Source organism: Sebastes fasciatus, chromosome 17 (genome assembly GCF_043250625.1).
Source record: "Sebastes fasciatus isolate fSebFas1 chromosome 17, fSebFas1.pri, whole genome shotgun sequence".
In the NCBI taxonomy this organism is placed as follows: Eukaryota; Metazoa; Chordata; class Actinopteri; order Perciformes; family Sebastidae; genus Sebastes; species Sebastes fasciatus.
In genome coordinates, this window is record NC_133811.1 from 4,628,143 (window position 1) to 4,652,410 (window position 24,268).

The window sequence follows — 24,268 nt, forward strand, 5'->3', positions numbered from 1 at the left end:
TGGCAGAGCATTTTGGCAAATTTTTCTTGGGCGCTACCCACATAATCAGCTGTGCTGCTCATCCCACAAATGCATGATCCTTACAAGTTGAACATCATTGTGAAGGTAAATAAACGGGCTTTCCAACGATGTAAAATACAATGACCATTAGCATTGTAACAACAGAGAAATAATCGATCAATTTCTGAATTTATGTCCAAACTGCTGATCTTATGGTGAAGAGACTGATTGGATAGACGTTGATATACTGAGGTCGGATTCACATTTTCCTGTAACGTTGTGTTTTGATGCATGTGATTAAAGTCACAGATGGAAAGTGGAACTGTGGTGAGTCTGGAGGAAAGACGGCGGGAGGGAAGTGAGACTATTAAAAGGAAAGCCAGTAATAACTTGACGCTGTCTTGTGTTCAGGGGTCACACTGAAGATTAGGTGAACTGAAACTGTCCTGTAAATCCATTTCAAATAATCTGTCACTTGGTTTCTATGCATATTTTCATTTTCTACCATCAGAGATGCTCAAAATGGTTTCACGAGTGTAAATGTTAGCTCAGTACAGAAGTGGAAAGAGCATCTGTGGCTTTTATGGGACACTTATCAAGACTAGAAGCTGGTCCATCAGCACAATGAACGTCAGTCCTTAGCAACCGGTTCATAAAACGCAGCTGTATTTGCTCTGTAGATTACTTACACATCCCTAAGATACACGTCTGTGCAATCAGACTGTTAGAGAGGCAATGTCCCTCCTCTTCGGTTGTCCCCCCCATGGGACCTTAATTTGGAAGAAAAAAAACGTACGGAGAGAGATTTTTTGATCACGTTGGAATTGTGGTATGAATCACACATATGTTAGTCAATTTAAAACTGAATTTTGAAAGTGAAGGTCTCTCATTTAGTTTTGTGTGAAACCACTCAGTGAACTACATCTCTTGTCTCGCACAATATACGCCACCAACACTAGCTAGCTAGCTAACTTAGCTATGTTCCACGCACAGATGTAACGTTATCTTACCTGATGTGATTTATCCAGCGTCTCCTGGTCTGTGTCCGAAATCACTCACTCACTATATAGTGGACTATAGTGAGTTCCCCATTTTGTAGTGCTGTCTGAGCTACAGTGACCAGACGTCCCGGTTTGTCCGGGACTGTCCCGGTTTCTAGCTGATGTGTCCCTAGTTCCGACACATACCTGTAAAACACTCAAATGTCCCGGCTTTCAACCATCACTAACAAATTGTCCCGGTTTTCACCACAATTAAAATAATAATATTATACTTATATAGACGTTTATCATGTTCCACTCAATAATTAATTTGTGCGCATGAGAGAGTCAGCACAGCGCACCGTTGCAGTCTCTATAGAGAGTGATGTTGCGTGCGCGTACGGACACAACAGATATCCGCTGGTTACATTTAGTGTAGTTTTGATCCACAGAACCCTCCGTGCTTATGTGCACATGAAACGTGTTATTTTGATTAATTATTCTACACAGTTCCTTCTGCGCATCAACAGGCATTTCGCTCCGCTTATAACTCCCTCCTGACCGTCTGTTCCCTTCATTCTATCACCCGGACGGTGTCTCCATCCTGGACAAGATGTCGTCTGAGCTCCACAATTTTAATTATAATAGCCTAAGACAAAACAAGTTGAAAAATAATGTACATAGGCCCAGACAACAATAAGTTTCCTCTGAGGGAAACTCTCTACAGGACTCCCAAACTGTCAGTGCATCATGACGGGGATGGCTCTGTGATTAAAGGGGGAGAAAGTAGTGAATGTGTTAAGTCATGATGTCATAGCCTCTTGTGCACCGCCCTATAATAAAACCTTCTTTTTGATCCCACTCCGTGCTCGAATGTGCCACAGGTGTGCCAAGTTAGCCATCCTGATGAAAACGCCTATGGTGCGTGCATATTGCCGCGGGCCCATGCGCGCATGAACGTGTGGTACACTTAAGTGTCCCGGTTTGGGGGTTTGAAAATATGGTCCCCCTAGTCTGAGCACTATACTGTATATCATAATGCATTGTGCTGAAAGAAAAAGTGGCAGATGGACAAGAGGAAAGAGAGCAGCACGATTGAGACAAATCCATACAAATAATGTATTTAATGTGAGCAGAGCAGCATCACAACACAAACAGCCAAAAAGTACAAGAAAATATGCTTATTGCCCCCACATTAACAACGGCAGCTCATCACCGCTTTACTCCTTCCGTTCTTACCTTTCACAATAAAAGCTATAGTGATATACGCTGCATCAATGCTTGCCAGGGGGAACTTAAATTCACTCAGAGCATTTTGTTAAGAGGCAACTCAACAAAAAAAGCCTACAATTACATGTCGTTATTTAGTAAGGATGGTCTACCAGCCGACATTGATTTGGCACATTTTAATTATGCGACCGCAATGGCGTAATTAACGGCGCAGATAAAATGACTTTGAGTAGTGTCCAAAAGTGTTTTTTTTTAATTAATTTTGCTGTTGAGCTCATTATACAGTTCTTTTTAGTCCACTACATAGAACTCCCTGGATAGTGAGTAGGGAGTAGTGAATGAGTGAATGATTTCGGACACAGCCTGGGTCTGCCGGGAAGAGAAAGAACTATCAGACCCGTTGCTGGTGTGAATAAATCCCAGTACGAAACACACAATAATAGGTCCAGAGTGAAGGACGTCACTTCGCCGCTTTTAGGTGTGTACTCTTTCTAATTTAGTATTTTCACAGTCTGATACTTCAACAGTTTTACAACAAACTGTGACCTTCTTGACTTGCAAAATTGTGTTTTAAATCGACAATCATGTGTGCAATTCAAACGGGATCAAAAAATGATTTGACTTCCGTTCATATTTTTTCTAAATAAGGTCCCGTGGTAGTCCACCAGAAGGGGCGGGACTTCGTCTCTCTATGCTCTTCACGTTTTATGGTATTTCTGTTCTGCTGTGCACTGTAGCAGCAGTTTAATGTTGAATGTTATGAAGTTAAACTTTGATTTAAATTCCACTGCAATGAGGAATAATAAGCTCAGTCCTACTTTATTGTTGTAAATTTCTTGACTTTGTAAATAAGATTATAGAGAAACTGTAATATGAAAATAAAAGCTTTTCATGTCGTTGTAGGAAATGTGTTTTAATTGTGCAAAGGTGTCAAACACACAACAAAACCCAAAACCTGCAAAGTTACCAGACAGGGCTGGTGCTTATTTTTCTAATATTTACAGTAGCACCAGACTACATTGATATTTGTAGAAATGTATTTATTTATTTTTTGGGCAAATGGAAACACACATTAAATATAAAAAAATATATATTATTTATTTTGTCTCCATTGTTGAACATTAACTATTAGGTTTTTTTATTTAGATTATATATTATATTTAATTTTTAGAGTAATGCAATTACAACTTAATGTTCATGTCAAAATTTAAAATACACCACTAAAGGGATTTTCTAAATATTAAAGACAAAATTAGACCAGAGATGTTCATCATGAAGTGCTTTAATGAGAAACAGGGACAGTCCTGTAAATAACACTTAATTGAAGCAGAGTTAAAACATTTGTCTGCTGTTCATCTCACTGACCAGCACAATTTTAATATAAGAGCACTTTGTGTCACTAAAATGGTTTTATGAATATCATAAACTTCACTAAAAGGAGGTCAATAAGATACATACATTACACACATTACATACCATACATACAGTTCATACCGTACATACAGATCATACCGTACATACAGTTCATACAGTAAGGGGTCGTTTCAAAGTGCTAAAAAACAGGTTTCGGCTGGGTCGCCGTTCATCATTGTTTACACCATAGTTCCGTCGTCGAAGCTTCTGTTGAGAGAACTTGGATACATAAAGTCATCGCTGTAATCGTCTTCATCGCTGTCCTCTTCTTCCTCCATGTCGTCGCCTTTGTCATATTTGATCTGCAGGGAATTCAGATAATGAGTTTACACCAACGCTACCACACCTACTACCAACTGACCTTGCCTAGAATTTTTCCAGTGTGAGTGTGGTATCGGCTTTCAGAAGGGTGGGGAACAACGCTGTTACCTTGAATTTAGTGTTTGGTACTTTTCTGGTTGATCTGGTTCTTTTTCTGTGACACTAATTGGCCCAACAAAAGCTTGACAAAAATCTGCAAACGATAACTTGACGTGATAAGTGTGTCACTGTGGAAAATAGAGGGGGAGGTTGTACAGCGTGTTCAGAACATTGAAACCTGAGAGCTTGTATGTATAATTTGAATCATAGATATATAATAAGCAGTAGTGAGGCGTGTAAATGAACTTCAAGTACCCTCGTTGCTGCTGTTTCATCTACTGTTGAGAATGTTGTCAAATATGTGTAAAATCTTTTGGTCATTACTTTATATGTTTAAATAACAGAAGGCTGCTGGGTGTTGAGCAGCCCGGTCTCACCAAGTGGCGTATGAATGACACGATAATTGGAAGTTATTTAGCGCACAATAACAAAGCCTTTGTTGCTTTTGGCATGTCATGAGTACACCATATAGTCTGTACAGATTACAATGGAAGCACATCACGCTCAGAGCTAGTGATGTAGAGTAAAAAAGGCAGAAAGACTGCTTACGGTGGGTGGGTCCAACAAACACAGGACTGTCAACCATGAGATCGGTGTTTGTGTCCGAAAGTGTTAATGTTAGTTACGTTAGTGGCGTTTGTGACGTGTTTTCCGTACTTATGTTACGTTGTTTATCTATGTATATTACTCAGTTATTTTAAGCCCAACCGAAACCTAACTAAGTGGTTTTGTTCTCTAAACAGAACCGCATGAAAAAAACGTTTCACAACTTTAAGCCTGTGGCGTATAAGGCAGTGTTTCCCCTGCGTGGTACGGGTCTGCTCGACTCGACTCCCATTTGGTACGGTCCTTTTCACCATGCCGTGTTTTCCACTGCAGATAGTGCCCCCTCAGGGTATAGGCGTGATTCTTAGCAGATCGCCGTGGCGACAATGCGTGAAACTGCTGTGTCACCATCTTCAATGGAACACTTGGCAACCAAACAGAGGATCTGCACCTTGTATATTGTAAGGCGTAGTGTACATAATGTGTCGGTGTAGCAGTGTAGCTTTGCAAGCTTCAATTGGTACCATCACTAACTTTTGCAAATGGAGACACGAAATAACAGTTCCAATGTGTAACGAACTGAACTGAACTGGACTGCTTGGTGGAAACGTGTCATAAAATAAGTTATCGTGACACGCGGAAATGTCGTGCTATTTATTCACCTTCCCATTATATCGGGTTGATCTTGAGTGGGATGCTGTCGTTGACGTCCACCCTTCATAGAATAAGTAGTAGTACCAGCACTAGTAATGATAGCAGTAGAAGCGCTAGTAACTGTGGTAGTAGTAGAAATAATAGTAGTAACAATATAGCAGTTGTATGTACCTCTTTGAGTGTCTGTTGTTGTTGTTGTTGTTGTTGTTGTTGTTTTTCAGACACGCGCTCCGTATCCAGGTAGGCCACATAATGGATCAGAGTGTATATTCTGAAAAGAAAACAACAGAACAAGAAAGTTAGAAAAGGAATAACTGATTCGTCCACATCATGAACATCAAACACCAAAGTTCCTCCTTTGGTGTGAGCTGACAGCAGGTGATTGGTTACCTGTGGTACAGCATGGCGATGAACTGGATTATAACCAGGAAAGCGAAGGACAGGATGAACATGAATCCCACAGGATCGATGAAGATGTAGTCTCCGGTGAACTCCAGGTTGAGGTCAACTTTTGGCACCTGGATGAAGATGGTCGACTGGACAAGCTGGAGAGTGAAGGTTGCCAAGAGCCAGAAGGCGTTGAGAATGAAGAAGATGAAGGTAATCTGTAAAAAAAAAAAAAAAAAAAATAGGATTAATTTGATTATTATTTTAAATTGTAACATGAAAATGCATCATGCACAAACAGTGTGATCGTAGCGTTTCACCAACATGTCACACTCAAGTTACCTTGTTTCTCAACTCCTTGAGTTTATCAGCCATTTTTTCCTGTTTCTTTTTGTTCTCGGGAAGAGGCTCCAGGTATTTGGCCATCAGCTCTCTGAAGAACTGCTCCTCCTCCTGCAGAGACATTTCAATAAAATGTTATACTTCACGTGTTTATAATGCTGCTTAAAAGTCTGAGTAGGGTTGGAAAAAAATTATTGTATTGTATACCCATTTTACGGCAGCCCTAAATGGACACGATTCAAACATTATTTTTGATGCCATTATCTTGAGATCACAAATGAATTATGTCGAGATTACAAAGCTTGTTTTCTCAAGATAACATTAAAAAATATTTGAATCGTGTCCATTTAGGGCTTCCATAATATTTAAAGGTGTAAGCCAAAAAATCACCAATTATGAGGCAGTTTGATTGATTATCATTGCATATTAAAACACATAAAATAAGGACAATAACTGCACAAATGTTAACAAAACTTTACACTTTGGGGGAAAGAAATATACCTAATTATATTATATTTTCATTTGACATAATCATTATATAAGATTATGCAGCATTTGGCCTGTTCCCAGCACTGGATTAAACATCACTATATTAAATACATTAAATTTGGCCTGAAATTTAAAGGTGTCTTACTTTTGCACGAGTGCAATATGGCTGAAGTCTATGACAAATTTCCATCACACTCAAAGGGACAGATATACGTGATCACGCATGACGTTTAGCAGTGGTAATAAAGAGACACAGGACAAGTAGAGAATTACGTCCAGTGATGAAAAAAGAAATTCACACCTCGTCAAGCGTATCCTCCTCCAGACACATGTCGTCAGACAAATTCTGCAGTTGTGAGACCCAACCTGCAGAAAAGAGCAAGACAGGAAAATATTACACAACATGAACTCATGTGAGTCATCAATTTTGCAACTGATGTTGAGCTTATTTTTGGCTAAATTTCCTCATATAAGGACTTACTCTGGTTAGGGCAGGTGAAAGCGGGCTCCTCTGGCCTGAAACAAAATAAGAAATAACAGTTGGAAACAAACTAGTACAAATAACTGATAATATATTAGCCAACATTATATTTGATGTTAATGTTAATTCTCAAATAAATATTTTGCACTGCAAATGATCTAATTAAGTAATTCATTTAATTCAATTATTGATCATTTCTTCTTTTTTTATCATTTTCTTTTCTTTTTTATTTAAAGTTCCCTCTTTTACGTTGCTTTTGGCATTTTTGTTTGCTTGATTGATATTCTTTGATGCTCTATTAGAGTATGTCTTTTACCATACAATATGTTTTAATTTTGCAAACAAATAACCATCCATTCAACCCTCAAATCAATGTTCCACCATCAGATCTTACCTCTGCTCCTCAGGAATCCTCACATCCTCCACAATAGTGTTTTGGGGTTGAGGTTCAGACTCTGAGTCCTCCTCAATCTGGCTGTCCTGTCTGGGTATGAGCTCTTCTGCACCGCCTCTCCGACAGAGTTTTCTACAGCATTTGGCCCGCGAGGAGAACCATGCGTAGGGGCTTTTGGCTGCAAGAGTAATAAACAGTTTCAGCTCAACTCAAACATACAATGGAGCAGCATTGTGTAACTGATTAATAGTATGAGTACTAGTTTAAATAAGGAAATAAGAAGGGGTCCAATGTTTTCATCAAATGGCCTTAGTGAAGACCTTTAGGATTGACACTGCAACTGCGTGGTCATTTTTTGGCATTTTGGAACTCTCTCCGTAGACTCTATTTTTATGTTATTGCTAAAATCGGGGTGAATAAATTTGATGACATGATTCATTGTATTGGATGTATGGAAGTTCACGTAAAAATGAAAAAAGTTGCCGGATCCTCAATAATCGGTCCAGTATGGCTCAACCAACCCGATCTCATGGGAAGGCGTATAAATAGCACAACATTACAAAGATGCAAGAATGCATTTTAGCCTTTTTTCCATGACATTTTTACACCAGCAGCAAAACTACTGTAACAGCTGCAGTTAGGTTTAGGCAACAAAACCACTTTGTTAGGTTTATACAACCAGTCTCCTGGTTAAAAATCCTGTGTTTGTTAGACCCATCCACCTCCCCTACCACCCACCATAAGCAGTGTCTCTCACTTTTTATTCTACATCACTAGCTCTGAGTGTAGCATATTTACGTGGACGTGTTTAAATTGCAGTCAATACAGACTACATGGCATACAAATGACACACCAAAAGCAAGAACAGTGTTCTTGTGGTGCCATGCCATTGTTCTGATGGCCCACTATTACAAAATAATAGTCCAATAGTCTTTCTTCCTACCATGGCGAAGGCATGACCCACTCTACTCTGCCTCTGGTCGGCTTACCCTGATATTCTTACCCTAAAACTAATCTTGCTGCTCATGCCTAAACCTAACCAACCAATCCAATCAACGAAGGCTTTCAAGGCAACGAGACGGGTTGTTCTGCATAAAAATTAGCCATGTGCTTCTGTTGTTGCAAGGACAGTTTGTATTTTCGGAGCAATGGTCTTTCGGAACAATGGGTAGTCCCCGTTGTTATTTCATCAGAAATGACTTGCGAATTACTGTGTCAATAATGTGCTGTTTAGTGCGACCGGGCTTTGAGTTTATGGTCTCAATCACTAGTTTCAAGTCTTCTTCAATACAGCATAATGTTCATTTAGTAAATTATGGTCCCAACTAGAATCAAATAGACCATAAAGCAGGGAATGCTTTAGGACGTGGCTACGTTGTGATTACGTCCGTGTTTAAGTCTTACAACTTTAACTCTTTCACTCTTTCTATGGTTTCAACTACTATCTACCTTTCTGGGCTTTGGATTGTGGATCGGCGGCCCCGGCAGCAGGCGCCGTCTCCCTAGTGCCCCAGGACACGTTGTTCATGTTGACCATGGAGTAAATAGTGAGCAGCAAATAGGCGCTGGGGATGGAGACGATGTAAATAAAGCCAAAGCCCACCAGGCCCATCTCTTGAGGATGCATAATTGCAGTAATGATGTAAAAGACGGCAAGGAAAATGAGGAAGATGCTGCTGGGAGTCAGGATGGTTTGGTCCTTCACCATGTTGCCTGATGGAGGAGAAACAGATGGAAGATGAGAAGCCAGAAAACCTTTTTAATATTGAACAGGCTTAGTTGATTGTCATGTTTATGTACCTATTATGACAATCGCTGTAATCATCATGTGGAAGCCGTACATGACGCTCATGATTGATGCAATGTAAATCTGAGTGTCTGCCTTGAGCTTAAAGCTGACGCCGAGGAAGACAGCAGGAGGTATCATAGCCAGGAACAGAGCAGCGCTCGGGTGTATTTCAAGCAGCACAGTCAAACTACCTGAATCATTGACAGGAAGAAAACAAAAGAACTGGTTTCACAACTATGTAGTAAGTAAGAAACCAATGACTTAATTACTAAACCACATGCTCATTCATTAGCCTTTAATCAGCAATGAAAGTGACAGCGTGGTCCTGCTAAGCTTTTTTTATTTTGCAGAAATATAACAAACTTATCCCAAAAGCAAGCCTGACCTGTAATCATAAGGATGACGGTGGAAGGTGCCAGGATGGCCGCGGACAAGTTCAAGAGCTGGTAGAGCATGTAGGCTTTGGACATGGACGGATTCCTCTTGGAAATTAGGGTGGCAGAGCCCAGCAAGTCCACAATGTTGGCCATGGTGGACGGTCCCCATCGTCGACGCTGAAAATGTCAAGTTAGCATGAATTATACTGTAAAACGATAGACATCATGGCCACATTGTCAGATTATTTATTGAGTTTTTGCAGCTTGCTGTAGATTCAGTTGAAGATCCAGCATGTTTATGGTTGAGCAAATTAAGTTTCTGATCTAACCTTGCTCTTTCTCTTCTACAAAATGTATCTAAGTTGGCTATATATCTCCATATTACTGCCATTTTCACATGAACTGACAGCAAACACATGACACTTAATGCCATGTGAAATGGACGCACATTTAAAAAGCAGTGTTTTGTTGGAGGAGACAAAGAAGAACATATTTTCAAAGTAATGACTTGTAATTAATTTCAGATTGACCTACATCTTATTTCACAAATGCTTAATTATCAAGACTATATTAAAAATTTCTTGCTAAGATAATTAACCTCTTTCATAGTACCTGGTAGTTATTTCCTTAGTGATTATGACTGTATACAATAGAGCTAAGTTATTCTCAGGAACCAGAACTCGTTAGGCAATGGATCTGGTCCAAAGGGTATTGCACGAGATGATTGCATAAGACTTTCACATGTCTGCAACATGTGCAGATCAGAGCTTCTGGTCCAAAGCAGCCCTTATGCTCCCATACAACGAAACTGCATTGTGAATTGTGTTTCAAGGGAAACGTATTTCGTCATGGTTTGTTTCTGACGTATCACAAATACGTTCGTAATGATAGTCTTTGATGGACTGTATATAACAAGTAGACATAGTCACCATGGCGTCACTCATTGGTTTGTGGACTGCCATTTGAGTTCGGCATTTTGGCCATCGCCATCTTGGCTTTTGGCCTTCGCCATCTTGGGGTTTTTTGCAACCAGAATTGACACGAAAGGGTGGAGCTAAGTACAACCGAACGCTGAATAAGACATTTTTAAGCAACCAAAAAGGTTAAAATTAACTTTCATGAACTGAAAACACACTGTGAAAGGGTTAAAGTTCTACCACGAAAACAAGGACAACTCCCAGACCGGATAACGCCGTGGTAGCAACCTGTCAATCACAAGGGAGCCACGCCCTAAATCCTATCCTGCTTTATAGTCTATCTGACTCTAAATCGGACCATAATTTACTAAATGAACATCATGCTGTATTGAAGAAGACTTGAAACTAGTGATTGAGTCCATAAACTCATGTTTACAATGTTTACTGAGCCTGCTGGCTATTAGAAAGAATGCAAGTTTTTTAAGGCACTTCCACATTGGCTTCACTTTTCAGACCTGGAGGTTGCCCACTGGATGGTCCGAGAAAGTCTGCATAGGGAGGAGGTTGGGATGGAGGTCAACAAACACCGGACTTTCACTAAAGAAACCGCTCTTCTTGTTACGCGTTAAACTAAAAGTCAACGTTCACTTATTTTAATTTACGTCCATACCTTTATAACGCCATATATATAGTCATTTTAAGCCAAACCCTGATGTTTTTTTACTAAACCTAACCAGGTAGTTTTGTTGCATTTGTTTTTGTTTTGTTTTGTTTCAATTTACAACGTTAACCACGTGTTTAAAACTGTGACCGTAATCCTGGAGAAAATACATTTCCCTTGAAAAGTAATTGCAGTTTAGTTGTATGGGAATATAATTTGGTAGTAGACAGGTTTATCCAAAGAGTGTTGCATGAATGAACGATGACATCTTTCACGTGTAGGCAACATGTCCTGAACAGTCAGTTCTCCTGAGGAGCTATACATTTACAGTAGCACGCCCTCACCTAATTGAGAATGCAGTTTAGTTGTATGGGAATGTATTTTGGTAGTAGACAGGTTTATCCAAAGAGTGTTGCATGAATGAACGATGACATCTTTCACGTGTAGGCAACATGTCCTGAACAGTCAGTTCTCCTGAGGAGCTATACATTTACAGTAACACGCCCTGACCTAATTGAGAATGCAGTTTAGTTGTATGGGAATGTAATTTGGTAGTGGACAGGTTTATCCAAAGAGTGTTGCATGAATGAACGATGACATCTTTCACGTGTAGGCAACATGTCCTGAACAGTCAGTTCTCCTGAGGAGCTATACATTTACAGTAGCACGCCCTAAGCTAATTGAGAATGCAGTTTAGTTGTATGGGAATGTAATTTGGTAGTGGACAGGTTTATCCAAAGAGTGTTGCATGAATGAACGATGACATCTTTCACGTGTAGGCAACATGTCCTGAACAGTCAGTTCTCCTGAGGAGCTATACATTTACAGTAGCACGCCCTAAGCTAATTGAGAATGCAGTTTAGTTGTATGGGAATGTAATTTGGTAGTGGACAGGTTTATCCAAAGAGTGTTGCATGAATGAACGATGACATCTTTCACGTGTAGGCAACATGTCCTGAACAGTCAGTTCTCCTGAGGAGCTATACATTTACAGTAGCACGCCCTAAGCTAATTGAGAATGCAGTTTAGTTGTATGGGAATGTAATTTGGTAGTGGACAGGTTTATCCAAAGAGTGTTGCATGAATGAACGATGACATCTTTCACGTGTAGGCAACATGTCCTGAACAGTCAGTTCTCCTGAGGAGCTATACATTTACAGTAGCACGCGCTGAGTTAGCACAGCATGGGGTCAACAAATCTCAATTATAGGCTACACATGGTTTTGAGTAGCTCCTGTAATCACCTGGTTGTAAAACTCTTTAAACTCCTCCGGGGCATTGGTGTAGGCGTCAGAGGCCGCGTTGTACTCCACTCTCCATCCCTGCTTCAACAGCAGAGTACACAACCAGCGGTCCTCACCTGCAGGGAACATTACAGATTGTCAGCATCAAATCTTCCTTAACTTTTATTTATGGTTTGCCTTGTAAATCGATATTACTGCAGTTTTTATCAGGTAAACTCTGGTTTTGGTCAGTTCTATGATGAGCTACCTTGGTCGTACTGGATGTAGTGTTGAGCCTTTGAGCTCTTGATGGTGTATCTTTTCATCACGTTGTCGTCCATCAGCGCCGACGCTCTGAACAGGCTGAAGCAGCCCGGGCTGCAAAGCACGCAGCCGAACACGTGCTCTGCCGTCTTGTGAAGCCAGTGGCCCACCGCGTATTCAAACTTCTGGTACCACACTATGGGACCTGCCAGGAAATACACAACTGTTACTACATCAATCTGCAACAATCTGAAACTGTCATAAACCAAAACAAACTGTTGATTGTCTCGAGGCAACTTTCTACACAATGTGTTTAATAATGGGTATAACAAGCGAGAAAGTTCACTACTGTTGGGTGAGAAGGGTGGTGGATGGGTGCAACAAACCCAGGACTTTCCCCCAGGAGACCGGTGTTTTTTTTACAAAACCTAACCCATAAGTTTTGATGCATTTTTGTTGTGTTTTGTTTAAATTTACATTAACCACATGTTTAAAACTGTTTTAAACTATTTAAAACTGCGACCGTAATCCGGGAGAAAATACTTTTCCCCTCAAAATGCATTTTGGTTATGCAGTTTAGTTGTATGGGAAGGCCATTTTGTGGGAGACAGGGTTGCCATAGTTGCTCCTTCTGACTTTCAATCTGGAAACAGAATGCATGACAGCTTTCCTGAAATACACTTTTGAATATATTTTTGGTCCTCTGTTGCCAATTTCGCTAAATGTTTGCTGATTGGTCTGGTACTGGTCTTGGCTTTATTGATAATCATCAATCAGTCTCATTTTGTCCAGTTGTCCTCCTGTCCCTGTCCATTTCTTGTATTTGACCAACCTGATCCAGTGGGGTGAACCCTGCCGCACGCTGCCCCGACGAGCGGATACAATTTCAGACGATCGATGAGCAGCATCACAGCAGCCGGCTGGAAGTCTGTGTCTCCATCTAAAGCCAGGATGTAGGTGTTGTGCTTCTCTTTCTGGAGGAACAGACACAATTTTGCTCTGTGTTACATTTAGCTACAAATATTGGAATATGCGCTGCTTAATGTGTCACATATGTGTGCGCATGCATGCGTTTTCTCTCATCTCACCTCAAACTGTTTTTTCAGCTCAAATTCGTCATCTCCTTTCCCCCACCTTTTGAAATACTTGGTCGCGACTTTCCATCCCAGGAGATAGTACAAGTACATGACCTGTAAAATATCAAATTCTATTCAGCAAACACACTCTGACAGAGACACATCTTTTAGCAACCCTATCTGCTAAAACATTACATTACTACTAAATCTGACTGGCAGTAATGGAAACGCGAACTTGTTTCAAACTCTTCTGCATAATTTTTTCTCACCTGAGACCATCTCTTCTTGTGGCGGATGAGTGTCTTGTCCTTGAAGTGAACCACCATACTGTTTCCACAAGGCATGATGACTACCAGACGCCCTCCGTACGGCGTCGTTACGATCTTCTGATCAGGGACCTGCTGCCGCTTCGTGAAGATGCCTTCTTTGTAGTTCACGAAGATACTGATGACAGAGCATGAAAAGATACTTAAGCTCAACTTGGCAATCAAACTATGACGTCTCGTTCCTTTATTTTTCTATAAATCAAGTTTGAGTTTCACAGTTTTTTACCTGTAAACTTCTTTGACAATTTCCACAAGCATCTCTGCGTATTCGTTGACGTGGCGCCCCCGACTACCGGGAACATCTCTGAAGGCGTCGTCGAAGTAGATATGGGCTTCCATGTTCACATCACTTGTTTCCTTCTGTGGCCTGTACTTGTCCAGTCTGGGGAGTTGAAAGAATCACATAAAGTTACTGTGATGATGTTAAATTGAGATTGAAAAAAATCAAAAGGGAATTCTACCACGATAAAATTGGTGGTTGTTCCAGCTGCATCAGAAACATTTTTGCTAAAATTCCTCAAGGTGTTTGCCATGAATTTTCAGGATTTTGAATCTAACAAACATAGGACTTTCAACCAGGAGACTGGTGTTTGAGTCCCAAACATGGATATGAAGAGAACTGGATGCAGTGTTGGAGGCGGGCTCCCGTTCATTCCTATGAAAGTTGCTCAGTGGCGCATGAAGCCAAAATGGCTCGACTGCCGAGTACCCGGATCTTCTGGCAATCTTCTGGCGATCTTGCGCATCCATGGGGCCCATAGAGTAGTGTGTCCTTTAACCCCGCCTCCCAACTGCTCGGCCACTGGTCTCATTCACATGAACAGAGGGAGGGAAATAACTCTGGATTTGGCTTTCACTACATTTTTAGGACCTAACGATTTAAGTTGATCTGCTGATTTACAGATGTCTCTTTCCCAATGTAAGTCTATGGGATAAAGTCTTTTTGGATCCAATGGCATCACATCACGGACATGGAAGTTGTAGTACCACCGTTTGGCCACTATATGTAAATTTTGATTCAAAGCTCGGCGCACTTCTTGGGAGCTTAGTCCAAAAGTGTTGTTGAGTAATTTTTAAGTTACATTAGTGGCGTATGTGACTTGTTTTCTGAACTTATGTTACATTGTTTACATACGTATTTTACTTAGTTTACTTACTTATTTTAAGCCCGACCATGATGTTTTTCTCAAACCGTTTTATGGCATTAAATTATACGCGGAAAGCCGCTTTACAACATTAACCCTATGGCGTATAAATGACATTGTGAAAGCCTTAAATCATGACACTCGGAAATGTCATGCTATTTATACATTTTCCCATGAGATTGATTTCTCATAAACTTACCGGAATATTGAAATAATTGTCTTCATCATCTCGTCGTAGGTTTCATGCCACATGGTCGCACAGAGGAACATTTTCACCGGTTCTAGTGGACTGAATCTGGAAAAGATGAGATTTGCAATTTTGAGAAATGGGTTTTTACATTGAAAAACTGACAATAATCCCAAACCTCTACACTACACATAGCACATAGCTGATCCTAAGCCTTACACTTATATTATAATGAAGGGAATCAAATATATTTTGAGGGATTGTTTTGGACACAATGTCTGTGAACCTGTTTCTGTGTTTTGCACAACCATTGAATTTCTGCTGACTCATTCCATTTGTAGATATTGTTGTTGTTGATGCCGAGCAGGTTTTAATAACCACCGCCACTGTCTTGTTTTGTTGGCAGGAGGCCTTGAAATCTCTGGTAATTATGGAGCGTCTTTCATTTTGAAGCCTTTGTCTAAAGGCAAAGGCTATATTTATATGAAATTAGTGGTTGCCAATGATTGGTATGCAACGTGTCAGGGTGACCACAGAGCTACCCATGAGTGCAATTAATTTAATTAAAAATGTCACTCACCTATAAAGTGAACGTGACTGTATTTGTAAGCTTGGGATTGTTTTAATTTATGATTATTTTCATTAACCCTTTTAAATGACATCCCCGGTCATATTGTGCACCTATTTAACAATATATGCAAAAAAAACTAAAAACTATTTGTTCGTAATTTTATGTCAAAATTTAAATACGTCACAATACATAAGCTAAAGACGCTCTAACTTGTGTTTCACTGGTAATTTAATGGTATCTTTCCACATATTTGTCATCTTACCCAAATTTTAATCCTAGTTTTAAACTAGTCAGAACCAGAAACCTATATCAATCGTACCTTAACTATTTCCAAACTCAAAACTAGCACCCACGAACCTCACTTTGTAGGGTATTCCTGATCCTCCCAACACACACAAACACACAAACACAGCATCCACACTTACTGCGTCCTCTTTTTAGTCGTCTGGATGTCAAATCGAGTGTTTAGAAGCAGTGACTGCTCTAAAAATCCTCCCTCGTACAGCCTCCTGACGAACAGGTCCTGAGTCCTCTGGATGCGATACAGACTGAGGAACCAGAGGTGGAGAGTGGCCAACAGAAAACCGAGCCACCAGGACACTGCTGAGCCTGAGGAGAGATGAATGAAAGGATTTAAGGAAAAAAAACACCCTTAAATCCTCCTTAACCGTATACTGCAATCACTAATCTGAATAAGTGCTGACATTTTTCATCTCCCCTTGAACTAACTACACCAGCTTCTGTTTCTCATTCCATGCATTCCCTATAATGCCACAAAAGAATAGGTGCACCAAAAAAGAGGTTCATGTTTAAGGTCGGCATTGTTTCTTTAAAAAGTAGGACTTCCAATTGTCTTAACATTTTTTATGCCAAAAAAGGTCCTTAAATAACTTGCATCAGAACCCCACAAAATGTACCATACTGAATTTAAAGGTTTATTGATAACATTTTTACGTAGACGAATCATTTAAAATATATATATATGTATATATATATATATCCACAGAGCTTTTAGAAGGTTGCCGAATGTTTTTTCCTCAAAAAAATTATGATTGTGAATGAATCATTTTAATAATTTTGACGAGTCCAAAATGAATGTTTTGTTTATCTCTGTGGAAGATATCTGACATTTGGTTCCCACTTCTAACAAGGCTTGTGAGACAATAGTATAAGCACGTTGATATCACATAGTATCTCTGTGTCGTCAGCGATCAAGTTTGCAAGTTAGTGTGGAAAAAACTATAGCTGATGTTGCAATTCATCACTTTACATGACTGTCTGTCTGAGTCTCACTCCACTCAACCATAAAATATGATGGTTGTGCAACGAACTGGCAACCTCTTGTTGTGAAGTGAATGCAATGGAATGAGGGAAGGCTGAATGTTATCAATAGCACCTTTAAGTGAATGAATTGTACAACTTTTACACTTGATAAAAATGTTCCTGAGTTGTCTCTTAATGTTTGGTAACACACTGTAGCTCCGGTTTTCTTACCTGTCAACATGCCGATGTCAAATATACTGGACATGTCCAGGAAGCACAGGGTGTGCGTAACATCATAAACCAGGTCTGGGAACACACTGCCGTTTACGCTTGTTATGTTTCTTGTATCTACAACGTCATAGCAGTAGCTTGTGAAGTTGACTGCAGTCCCGTTCAGACTTATTCTGTAGTCTTGGTAGTAAACAATAACGGGGACGATGAACAGAACCATGACGGCCAGTGAGGCCAGGTACAGAGGCAGCATGAAACAGCGTCGCAGGGCGTGCATCTTGCAGGCTGCCAATGACAACCAGTGGCAGAGTGCAGAGGAGATCAGCTGGACCCCGATGATGATGGCTATAATTTTTGTCTCACGCCTTGGGATGGAGGTCACGGCGGCCCAGTCCATTTTGGCCAGAGGGACGTAGATTCCGAGCACACCGGCTGTCACCACGATCCTTAGCAGGCTGGAGAGGATGTTAAGCATGTTCTGGCACCTTCTCGTGTCTTTTAACAGTTCTCTGAGGGAGACTGAGGTGCTGTTCTCGCTGATCAGCCTCAAGTAGCCCTCCCACCAGTTGAAAGACACCAAGAAGCACCCGCCGACAGCCAGACCAACCCAAACGATCATCTTGATATCAGTAAGATCCTTCATGATGTACAAGTAGAGGAACAGGCCGAAACCGAGCAAAACGAGGAAGAAGGCGGTGATGGACGGCAGCAGGAAGCGGTTCCTCTCCTTGGCGGTGCACTGAGTGATCACCTGGAGGAGCGTAGAGATGACGGCTACACCGTTCAGTATCGTCACGTTGGTCACAATGTCCAAGTGCGGCATCGCCACAATGGTGAGAATTGCTGCACCCAGAGCCACTATGAACTCAAAGAACAGAACCTGAAGAAGAAGAGGAAGAAGCAGAAGCATGCTCGATTATGGCAAAAATCATAATCACGATTATTTTGGTCAATATTGAGATCACGATTATTTAACAACACGATTACTCATTGACTTTGTAAACATCACGCATTTAGAGAGAAAAATTTGTAGTCTACATTTTAAAGTTCAATGCATCAATCTGGTGCACTTTGAGAGCAAAATTAAGAGGCTAGATCTATGAAGAACGTTGTATAACTTTGTATAACTTTTATATATATATATATATAAATATATATTTACATCTTGTCAGAGATTTTCTCGGTGCACATTTTCTATTTAATCATCAGTTTAGCTTCACGGTCAAAGGGTTAAAAGGGATTCTCCCAGTAACTCAGTCAAAGTCCATAACAAGATCTTATTAAAGGTCCCATATCGTGCTCACTGTGCAGTAGAGGAAACAATGAGGATGAAGACATTTAAACTATGTAGTATGTTAGGTTGGAAGTTTGGCCAAAGAAGAAGGAAAAGTTGAGACATCTTTCTCACCAAAGCTACAGTTCTTTTGGCCGGCGTCTTTGAGGATTTGTGACACGCCTTCCAGAGGCTCTTTTGTAAGAGAAGCAAACTGGAGGCGATGAGAGCGCAGCCGATGCACAGCAGAGCGACGGGTTTCTGCTTGGCTGGGAGGGTCTTGGTGTCTTCGTTGGACAAGATGATGAGGAGGAGGAAAGACACCTGGAGCAGAGAAGAAAGTGGAGGCAAGACCGAAAGATATATCATCGAATGATAAAGGAAGTCAAAACAGATGAACTTTTTTCCCAAATATTCCTAAAGTTAAATAACTTGGGCTGTCCTCGAGCAAATAAATTCTTAGTCGACTAATCCATTAGTTGATTTAATCGACAGATCTGTAAAGTTTCTCCACAAAGAAACACACAAGAGCACCACTTTAAATCTTTTAAATCTTGTACCAGATATGTGCTCATGAGTTTGTTAGAAATAAGGCATGAAAAAAGCATAAAAAAAATTACTAATGTACTAAAGAAATCTTTGTCAACTAAGACCAAAATGACCGATTAGTCGACTATTAGACTAAGAGGGGGGCAGCCTTAGAAATAACTTACATTTATTTAGAATAATCGGTTCACTTTTACCACTACTTTCAACCTGAGAATTCATGAAATTAGCAGGTTAATAGTTTTGGGAATCATGAAATGTCATTTGAATTTACACAAATATTGAATTCCATCAAAATAACTGTTTATATGTGTAAAAAAAAAGAAAAAAAAAGGCTGATTTGTAAGTGAAGTACAGATAACAACTGCCCCTGTAAAGGCTTCTGGACGAAGTTGTCTAATATGAATGTGCACACCATAATCCCACTAAAAACCTATAGATTAAATTCTGATCATAATCCCCCATGCAAATTCATAATTTGTAAGTGAAAATGTTTTTATGCACACTGCACAGTAGGTAAATAAATGATATAGAACAAACCTTGCTAGACAGAGCCAACCCAAACACGCTCACACCGACCACCAAGAGAGAAATGGCCTTAAGCAGTTTGAGCATCTTCCACGGGGTCTGTTCATCTTCAATGGTGGGAACCTCTCGGCAGGCATCCCAAGGCCTCCTAGAAAAAGACAACAAAATGTCAAAGTCTGCAGGTGACTGGAGAATAGAAAGTTAGTCTACTCAGAAGTTATGTTCTGCATGTTTGTGGGAAGATAACTTGTTTGGTAAGTGCAGTAAGTAGCACGGTAGGAAGCAGGTTTGGTAATACAATATGCTGGTGTGGAAGAAAGTTACAAAGACAGAAATCTCCACAGGTAGGTGTAGAGATAATAACAAGCTACATTAATGAGGTCATTATTACAGAAGAGGTAGACAATGAACAAAGAAGTGCATACATAAATCTATAAAATGTACAAAATGTAGTGGGTAAATAGATTCGGCTTAGTCTGCACATTTATTTCTTTACCTATCACTTTGCAAGTTGCAAGTTTTTAAAATAGGTTTGGTACAATTAGTTTTTTGTAGGTTTCTGGTTCGGGCTAGTTGGGATTAAATTGGAGTAAAGATGACTGTAATGAAAAAAATCCTCTGTTGTGATGCACTATATCTCTCTGCTTTGCACGCAAACTTTCAGCACATACTTCCTCAGCGAAGCCAAGAAAAAACAAAACCACAAGTAAAAAATTACCTTAACATTGAATCACAATCGGTCTTGAAAAGGACAACTATAACTGCAACTGCTCAATGTACATGCCAATATATACATATATCTTAACTTTCAACAAATACAGTCCAATACAAACACAACCAAACTAAAGCGTCAAAAATTACTGGTTGAATCAACATCTCTCAACCGACATCTTGCGTCAACAAAAACTGAACATTATGAGCATCACAACGGTAAAACTCGCTGGATTCAAATATGTTTAAAAGACAGAAATTCTTCAGCTAAAATCTACTTATTCTTAACATTTATTTCTTTATCCACCCCTCTTGCAAGTTGCATGTTTTGACTGTGGACTTATGGGCAAGGTACGATTAGTTGATGTAGGTTTCTGGTTCCGTTTAGTTTAAAACTAGGATTAAAACTGGGTATACTGGAATAAAAAAATCTTCCAAATTTATAGAAAAATACCATTTAACACAAGTTATGATGCACTCTCCCTCTGCTTGGTACGCAGGTTGAGTTTTCATCGTAACCTTTCTTTCTGTCATGACTCATGTACATTTTAAAAAAATCGTGATGATAATCATGTGTTAAAAATGTAACCTTTATTCGTCACATACATGAAATTTGACCTCTGCATTTAACCCATCCTAAGGAGCTGCTGTAAAGCACCCGGGGGAGCAACTTGGGGTTAAGTGTCTCGCTTAAGGACACTTCGACATGTAGATGGTAGGAGCCGGGGATCAAACCACCGACATAGTGGTTAAAGGATGACCCGCTCTACCCACTGAGCTACAGCCACCCCGACAATCAATCCCAAGCTGACAAATACACTGAAAAAAATTGTACTTTGGATCAACTTAAAAAAAAAATTACACTAATTTGTTACAGCTAAATGTATTAGTTTTTCTCAAGTTGTAATTATGATTTGGTTGAAACTGTAAATTGTGATTTAATATCAATCAAAATATTTGTTTGGCCAAAGTCAAAAATTTACATTGACACAAAGTAAAAAGATTATTTATTATGAAGACCATACACTATTTTTTTTACTTTGTTAAACCTTACTTTTTCATTTTGGAAAAAAATAATATTTACTATTACATCCAAGTAGAGTTTTTACTTTGGAATAAACTAATTAAAACACTCTAATTTTGTTACAGGCAATTTTATTAACTTACTCTCAAGTAAAATTTCTGATTCAGTACAAACTATAATTTGTAATTATACCTTAATCAATATATTTACTTATGTTACAAACCAAAACGATACTATTAAAAACGTTCACTCGTGAGTGAACACTGTTTCTCAGCTTTAAAAAGCTAAAATTACATCTATAATCTCTCGTTTTAATTTAAAGAAGTGTATGCACAAATCTATAAAATTTACAAAATGTAAATATGGTACATACATGTATAATTTGGCTGTCAATCGATTAAAATATATAAACATATATAAATATTTAATCGCAAAATAATAATCGCAAATTATTTATCTAGTCAAAATGTACCTCAAAGGGAGATTTTTCAAGTATTTAATACTCTTATCAACATGGGAATGGGCAAATATTATTTTTGAAAATCAATTACCAACCCTCAAAGGTATACTGCATTTAGCATAACAAATATGCTCAAATCATAACATGGCAAACTGCAGCCCAACAGGCAGTGTGCTGACTTGACTATGACTTGCCCCAAGTATAAAGTTTAAACATTAACATCTCAGTCAAAAAACATTGAAAATAAATGTGAGTATGAATAAATCAGTCTGAAAACTTTCAGCAAATAGTTCCTCAGCGAAGAAGAGAACAAACAAAACCACAAACCGAAGCTTGAAAAATGACCTCAACATTGAATCACAATCGGTCTTGAAAAGGATACCTATAACTGCAACTGTTTCTATAATGTACATATCAATATCTACATATAAACTTTTAGCAAATACGTTCCAATGCAACAAAACCAAACTAAAGCCTCAAAAATGACTGGTTGAATCAACATAAACAACTTGAATCAACAGCTCTCAATCAACATCTAGCGTCAACAAAAGCAGAACATTATGAGCATCACAACGGTAAGACTCGCTGGATTCAAATATGTTTAAAAGACAGAAATTCTTCAGGTAAAATGTACTTATTCTATTCATTTATTTCGTTATCCACCCCCTTTGCAAGTTGCAAGTTTTGAGTTTGGAATTTTTAAAATAGCTAAGGTATGATTAGTCATTTCACAATCTCATTTAATTGATTAGCGCACTTTAAAAGATAAATACAAACAACTGAATAAAAAATTAAAAATATAAATAATATATTATTTCAAGAAAGCTTTTCTTCCATAACCAGTTCGAAGCAATCAGTTTATAAAAATAAGCTCTTTTTTGCAGATGCATTCACCCATTTTTTAAAAATAATGTCTTAAAAATATTTTCAACTTGAAGTAAAATGTTATTAATTAAGGAGATTCAAATATTCACTAATATGTCAATAAATAGTTGATTTATCTTTGAGTATTAACTGATAAGTCATTTATATTAGTAATAACAGCTATATAAAATAATAGAGATGTATCGTCTCTACTCACTTGGGTAAGTTCTTTCCTTCTTCGTCCATGCTTCTGAGTAATGTGAACACTTCGCTTGACAGTTCCTATCTAGGTAACAATCTACTGAACCTGATGTTTTATAATCCCAATCCAGATGCCATCAACATGACAGCGGCATGTAGCTCAATCATGTTTAGTATATCATTAAGTGGCAACACCCAAAATATGTGTGTTGCTGAAGTTGAAAAGCCAAATAGGGTAGAAGGAAATCAGCCTTGACTTGACACCTGAGGGCTGTTATGCGGTTTAACCTGAAAGACTGACTCTCATTGTTTTCATGGGAAACAAACAAAATTACATGTTAATTAAAATGCAAATAACAAGTGTTTCTTTTACTAACAGCAACCTTTCATCTTTTTGTACTATAAAACTGATTATACAATACCCTGGCCTCAAAGGGTTAAAGGTCCAATGTGTAAGATCTGGCCAGAAGTTTGGTTTAAAATGTTTAAAAAAATGAACTAAAATGATCAACAGAACGTGAAGAGGTTTCAGTGTTGACGTTATGTATTGCGTTGCAGAGATATCTACTGAAAAGAGCATGCTAACCAGCTAGCTCAAGAGGCGATAGTGAGTCACTGTAGCGTCCACTCAGTCCAACATGAGAGGACGAAGAAGTAGAGTCTGGTTAGTGGCAACAGTAAACACAAAGATGGCTGAAGCTCTTGACAAGTGACCTTATATCACGAGCCCAACCTACCTGCTCCTGGCAAGAAACCACATTCTGCGGCAAAGAACAAAAGATGAAATATTGGCGTGGCTTTCCACTGCTGGAGACAGCTCTTGATAAGTAAAGAGACGAGGTCACAAAGCAGCCACATTATTCACCACATGTTGAACATCGTATTTAATGTGATAAATGCAGGAGGGTACATGTGGTTTTCAAGTATTATACATGTACAAGACTTAAAAAAAAATGTGCTCTTTGTAAGCGACAAATAAAATGCTTGAAGGTTCATTATTGACCCTGGAATTTGCCAACCCGTATGAATGCCACGATAATGCGCAAGGCATTTAGCGTGCAAAAAGAACATCTTTTTTGATTTTGGTGTGTCTTTGTGTACATTCACACATCAAATCCGTCACAAAATGCGGCTGAGAACATTTGGCGACATAGCCTTCGGCGACATAGCCTTCAGCGTCGCGTCTCCCGCCCTCTGGAACTCTCTCCCTCCTGAGATCAGAAATGCTTCATCCCTGGACACTTTCAAAAAACACCTCAAGCACCACCTGTTCATCAAGGCGTCTGACCTCTAAC

General features: G+C 39.2%; 1 protein-coding gene and 1 long non-coding RNA gene across 2 annotated transcripts; both read right to left on the bottom strand.

Moving 5' to 3' along the window:
* Positions 1 to 3,583: 3,583 nt before the first annotated feature.
* Positions 3,584 to 23,018, bottom strand: LOC141754909 (chitin synthase-like). Its single transcript, XM_074614341.1, has 19 exons — positions 22,990 to 23,018; positions 19,726 to 19,861; positions 18,775 to 18,963; positions 17,367 to 18,246; positions 16,298 to 16,481; positions 15,314 to 15,409; positions 14,196 to 14,351; positions 13,913 to 14,087; positions 13,400 to 13,541; positions 12,572 to 12,772; positions 12,325 to 12,440; positions 9,511 to 9,679; positions 9,137 to 9,316; positions 8,786 to 9,049; positions 7,858 to 7,862; positions 5,973 to 6,083; positions 5,634 to 5,848; positions 5,415 to 5,514; positions 3,584 to 3,925 (listed from the first exon to the last, which is right to left on the bottom strand). The coding sequence occupies exons 1-19, from the start codon at positions 23,016 to 23,018 to the stop codon at positions 3,803 to 3,805; spliced, it is 3,471 nt and encodes a 1,156-aa protein (XP_074470442.1). The 3' UTR covers positions 3,584 to 3,802.
* Positions 6,762 to 7,509, bottom strand: LOC141754656 (uncharacterized). Its single transcript, XR_012590691.1, has 3 exons — positions 7,337 to 7,509; positions 6,943 to 6,977; positions 6,762 to 6,827 (listed from the first exon to the last, which is right to left on the bottom strand). It is a non-coding gene; the product is annotated as an uncharacterized LOC141754656 (long non-coding RNA).
* Positions 23,019 to 24,268: the final 1,250 nt, after the last annotated feature.